Here is a 5872-nt window from a genome sequence, read left to right on the forward strand (position 1 = left end):
TAATGTCTACAAATACATTACATATTTGTATGTGCAGTTAATATGGTATTATTATTTATTAGCTAAGACAGCCACTAAATTGAAAAATTAAAATTTATATAAAAATTTAGTAAGCTGTAATACCAATTAAAGTTTATAAGTGATGACTTTAAACGCAACACTATAACTTTTATTTATTTGGCAAAATTTACGGGTCAAGTAGTAATTAATAGGTTATAAAATAAGAAATAATTATTTTTTTTAATATGTGATGACTCTAAAAATAATATTATATCTCTACATTAAAGTGGATATATATATTTAATTTATTTTGATCAATAAATTTTATTTTTAATAATATAAAAATTATTTTTAAGGTTATAAAATTTTAAGTTTAGATTTCAATTAATATATATATATATATAATGGTCTGACAATATTAGAATAAGCATAGATTGTTCTGAACCAAAGGTCTAAATCACATTGCTTGACTGCGAAAAATACTCAAGCCGTGTACCATTCAGTGCAATCCATCCTATTACTCTTTAACATTTCAAATAAATTTTGATTATATTTTTGGTAACGTGTTGGAATCAAATTCGGCAGTGTGGACATAAAAAAAAGTCGTTGCCTTTTTCTCATATATGGTGATGATTGTGCAATAATTATCTTTCAGTCATATAATAAAATTTATAATTCTTAATTATATTTATATATTATAGTTAAATATTATATAATTAAAAAATAACTAAAAATAATATAATATACTTATTAAAAATTATATATATAATATATTTTTTAATATTAGTTTTATTATTTAGTTGTTAGTATTATTATTTTTATTAGTGTTTTAATAATAATTTTTATTTCAATTTAATTTTTTTCATGTAATGAAATCAATTAAATGAAAATGGAAGTGCCATCATATCCAAAAAAAGCTTATTAGAATGAAAAATGGTGGCAATAAAGTTTAACTTTTTATTATGCTTACTGATTAGTGTTATTTTACATTTGGATGTAAATATTATATGACTTATGTATAGCTAACTTATATATATTTTTTTGGATAAATTTTAATAATTATTTTTGAACTTATATACTTGTAAAACTATAGTCTTTCAACTTTAAAATGTAACATAAAACTCTCTAAACTTTTAAATTTTATACAATAAAATCTCTCTAACTTTTAATTATCAATTTTTCAGTTAAAAACTAAAATGAATAGTTCCTGCATAGCGTTTAGTCAATATATCTCTCTCATCTCTTATTCAAAGTGTAAAATTATTCTCTCTACATGTGAAAAATTATTTTATCTAGAAAGAGAAAAGAAAAATACTAACTAATCTTTATACTGGAACTGTTCAGATCAGTGTATAACTAAAAAATTGATAATTAGAGATTAAAGGAATTTTACTGCAGAAAATTTGAAAGTTAATGGAGTTTTATGTTACATTTTTAAGTTGATGGACTACAATGTTACAACTAGATAGGTTCAGGGATAGTTCTCAAAATTTATTCATATTTTTTTATGTAAAGATTATTAGTTTGATTTTAATATTTTTTTAATAAATATTTATTTTTAAATTTTTTTGTTGATATTTTAATTTAAAATCAATATTATTATTTTAATATAAATAATAATATTATTTTTTTTATTCTTTTGATATTAAAAATTTTTATAATTAATTTTCATTCTTTTAAAAGGAGCATAATAATATTATAATTTTGAATACAGTAACAGAAAATAAAATTAAAATTAAAATTAAAATTAAATTAGAATTAAATCAAATTAAAAATATTTAAAATTAAAATAAAATGAAAATTCAACTTCAATTTCAATTTAAAAAATAAAAAAATCAAAATTTAAATCTATTTTATTTTTTATAAAAATCGCAACCGCCAACTACTACCCGTAACATGTTTATCATATTTAATTGGAATACTGACTTCAAATAATGGATACCACCAAGTCTCCGCTAATTTAAGAGGTAGTCAATTCTGGCTCCACTCAGGTTTTATGATTATAAATTTAAATGATTTACAGATTTAAAATTAATTTAATAATTTATATAACTTGATTTAAAAATTAAGGAAAAATCCCGAATCTCAATTTCTGGTTCAAGCCTAAACCACCAGATCCCTGATCTTATTGTGGGCTATAAAATCATAAAAGTAAATTTCCCCATCGCAAGCAAAAGCCAATCGACTTCTCAAACAGATAGAAAATGGCGTCAATTTTGGGGAAATTTTTGTTTCCAAGTCCTTCGAATTTGCTGATTTCAGTGATGTCTGTTGTGAGCGTAGTGTCATTAGCGAGTACTGGATTCAAAGAGATTAGAGGAAAGCACCTTCACTATTCAAAATTCTGGAATGTTAACTACTCTGTTTCTAACAAAATCAAACTTTCCAGTAGAAATGGGATGTTCTTGCTTTATACTCCTGCTTTTCTTGCTGGTTTTGCCTCCTTTTGGCTTTTCCCCGATGAAGGTCTTAGGTTTTTCTATGTCAAATCTGCTCTTACCATTCATTTCTTCAAGAGAATATTTGAGGTACTCTTTCTCTTTCTCTTTCTCACACGCAACTATACCTAGCAAGAAAGCTAAGATTTGTTAGAATTGGTGTGTAATTGAAGGAAGTTACCAATTTGGGTTATTGACAATTTTGATTTTAGGTTTAGGGATTTGCATTCTTTTGTTATTTATCGATTTAGAATTTTACTTTTTCAATTAAATTTTGCAATTATCTATAAGAATTCTAAAAACCCATTTATGGAAAACGCAACTTTTATTTAGAAAAAGCAAAAATTAAATAACCATTACCATGATTTTGATTGTTGTTTTGTGGGAATTTTTTTTTTTTTGTCAATGTTGTTTTATGGGATTGGACAAATTAACAAGCTCTCCCATGAAAGATGTCACAGAATAGGAGAAGAATTTATTTTTCTCATATCCCAATTTATGGTTTTATAGAATAGACAACACTGAATTCAAGCAGCTATCCAAATCAATGATTTTAATTTTTTTTTCCAAGAATAAATCATAATTACTCAGAAACATTAATTTTCTTATAATGTTATTATGCAGGTGCTATTCATTCACAAATATAGTGCTTCTATGATTCTTGATAGCGCAATTCCTGTTACTCTTAGTTATTTCATATCTACTGTAACAATGATCTATGCTCAGCACCTAACACAAGGATATCCTGAACCACCAATTGAATTGACTTATCCTGGGATTGTGCTCTTTCTTATAGGAATCATTGGTAACTTCTATCACCATTACCTCCTTTCCAAGCTGAGAAGCAAGAATGATAAGGAATATAAGATTCCTAGGGGTGGTTTATTTGATCTAGTGACATGTCCTCACTATTTGTTTGAGATTTTAGGTTTCTGGGGAGTTTCTTTCATTTCACAAACTTTGTATTCCTTTTCTTTTGCTTTTGGAACCACAATATACTTGTTGGGAAGGAGTTATGCCACTAGGAGATGGTACCTTTCCAAGTTTGAAGATTTTCCCAAGAATGTAAAAGCCCTCGTTCCATTTGTTTTCTGATGCTCAGGTGGATTTGAAGGGTGCAGATCCAATTTGTTTTACCTTAATGTTGTTGGTATAGGTACATTACAGCCAGTTCGATTGGATGCATCAACTGACTATCAATATATTAAATTAATAAAAATTACTTGTTTTTAATATTTATTATTATTATTATTATTATTATTATTATTATTATTATTATTATTATTATTATTATTTGAATTTGGAGTGTAGCTGTAGGAAGTTGCCAATTTTGGTTATTGACAATTTTGATTTTATATTTAGGGATTTGCACTTCTTTTGTTATTAAAGTTATTTAAATTGTACAGCTATCTATAGGGGTGTGCAAACGGTCGGTTCGGTTCCGAACCGAATCGAACCGATAAAATCAAAAATCGAAAATAAAAAATTTTAAAAATCGAACCGAACCGATTGATAAGAGAAAATCGAATCGAATCGAACCGATAAATATCGGTTCGGTTCGGTTTTAAACCGATCAAATCGAAATTTATAAAATTTCATATTTTTAACATTAAATCTAAATAATAAAAACATAAAAATTAAAAAAATTAAAAATCAAAACTCAAAAATCTTAAGGTTCAGTTCGGTTTTCTTTGATTTGGGTTTGGTTCGATTTAATTTGGTTCGATTTTTTTGATTTCCTATATATATTAATAATTTCGATTCGGTTTTTTTTTTTATTTTTTTATGAAAATAACCGAACCGAACTGATTAACCCGAAATTATCAAAATTATAAATCGAATCGAACTGATTAAATTTTAAAACCGAACCGATTGAACAGAATTAATCGGTTCGGTTCGATTTTTCAGTTTAAACCGAAAACTGCTCTCCCCTAAATATCTATAACAATTCTAAAAGCCCATTTATGGAAAACGCATTACTTTTATTTAGAAAAAGCAAAAAAAAAAAAAAAAAAAAAAAAATATATATATATATATATATATATATATATATATATATATATATAATATGGAGAAGGCGAGATAATTGCTTGAGGATTTCAACTAGAGATAACGATCAAGATCTTTGAGAATTGGAGAAGGCAAGAGCGTTATGATGCTCTTTGTTTGGAAAGTGGCTAGGGCAGAAGAAGGTAGGGGTTGGGCTTGGGCTGAATATGGAATGTTCTATGATAGGGCGTGCTATTTTAGATGAACAAAGACTACAAGATGGACCACTATACGCCAGCCTTTAATATTTTACAAGGCCATCTCCAAGCCTCCAGATATAACCCATTCTATCATGCCTCCTCCATCAACAGTAGAGGTGATTTCATGTTGTGGAGTTATTGTCTTGGGATATTACATTGTTCTTCATGTCGACATGAGTATGCTGCAATTCATTGAGAAATTTTTGTCATCTCTATTGAAGCATGCTAGGTTTGCAAATCGACATGTAGTGAACCAAGGTTAGATTTCTCTAGTTATAATTTTTGTTATTATAAGTGAGTATAGTACATTGAGGGATTTGCAAATTAGTTTATGGTGGATGCTCAATTGAATGTTGGTCTAGGTTGCAAATTCTTATTATTTATCTAGGTCTTCATATTGCTATGAAAGAATGGGATGCTTCTTCATCTGTAGACCCCTAATTTTTGTTCCCTGAATAACATATACATTTGAGGCAGTGAGAGGCTCAGTGATGAAAGCTTCATAGGCCTAAAGAATGCTGAAAATGTTGAAAGAAATAAAATCTAATGTTCTACATGATTAAAACAAAAGTTAAATAGGTTTATAGAAAAAAATAAAAAATAATAAAATAATAAATTCTACATGATTAAAATAAAAGTTAAATAGGTTTATAGAAAAAAATAAAAAATAATAAAATAGGTTAAAGAATGTTATAGGGCCTGTAAACAAAGGCATGAACCTCTTGTGCTTCAATTGGACCCAACCTGGTGCTGCATGGAACCAAAGCTGGCCTAGGGAGTAAGGCCTATTAAATCCTTTCTCCAAGCCCAATGGTGTCTAATATAGAGGAGAGAATGAATTTAATCTTCCTTTTACACTTAAGGGAAAATTAAGCCAAAATAAGAGCAAATAAGAGAGAATATTTATTAAATAAAAAAAAAAAAAGGCAGCCAATCTCTAGGTTGGTCGAAAATTAGAATCCTAAATAGGAAGATATATGCTCTTGTTAGTTAAATATGAAGGTGATCTGATCTTTTTAGCTAAATAAGAAGAAATTTGCAGCAAAATTAGATTTTTTCCTAAATAAACCTAGGTTAAATCTTCCTATATAGTAACATGTCTATAAATACACATCTTATTCTCCTAAAGATACATTCATTTTCACTCATTGACACTCATTGAGATTTCATTTAGATCGAGGGTAG

General features: G+C 27.1%; 1 protein-coding gene across 1 annotated transcript; it reads left to right on the top strand.

Annotated features, from left to right (window-relative positions):
- Positions 1–2060: 2060 nt before the first annotated feature.
- LOC110663861 (uncharacterized) lies at positions 2061–3673 on the top strand. Its single transcript, XM_021823313.2, has 2 exons — positions 2061–2528; positions 3063–3673. The coding sequence occupies exons 1-2, from the start codon at positions 2205–2207 to the stop codon at positions 3531–3533; spliced, it is 795 nt and encodes a 264-aa protein (XP_021679005.2). The 5' UTR covers positions 2061–2204; the 3' UTR covers positions 3534–3673.
- Positions 3674–5872: the final 2199 nt, after the last annotated feature.

The sequence above is a fragment of the Hevea brasiliensis genome, chromosome 8 (assembly GCF_030052815.1).
Source record: "Hevea brasiliensis isolate MT/VB/25A 57/8 chromosome 8, ASM3005281v1, whole genome shotgun sequence".
Taxonomy (NCBI): domain Eukaryota; kingdom Viridiplantae; phylum Streptophyta; class Magnoliopsida; order Malpighiales; family Euphorbiaceae; genus Hevea; species Hevea brasiliensis.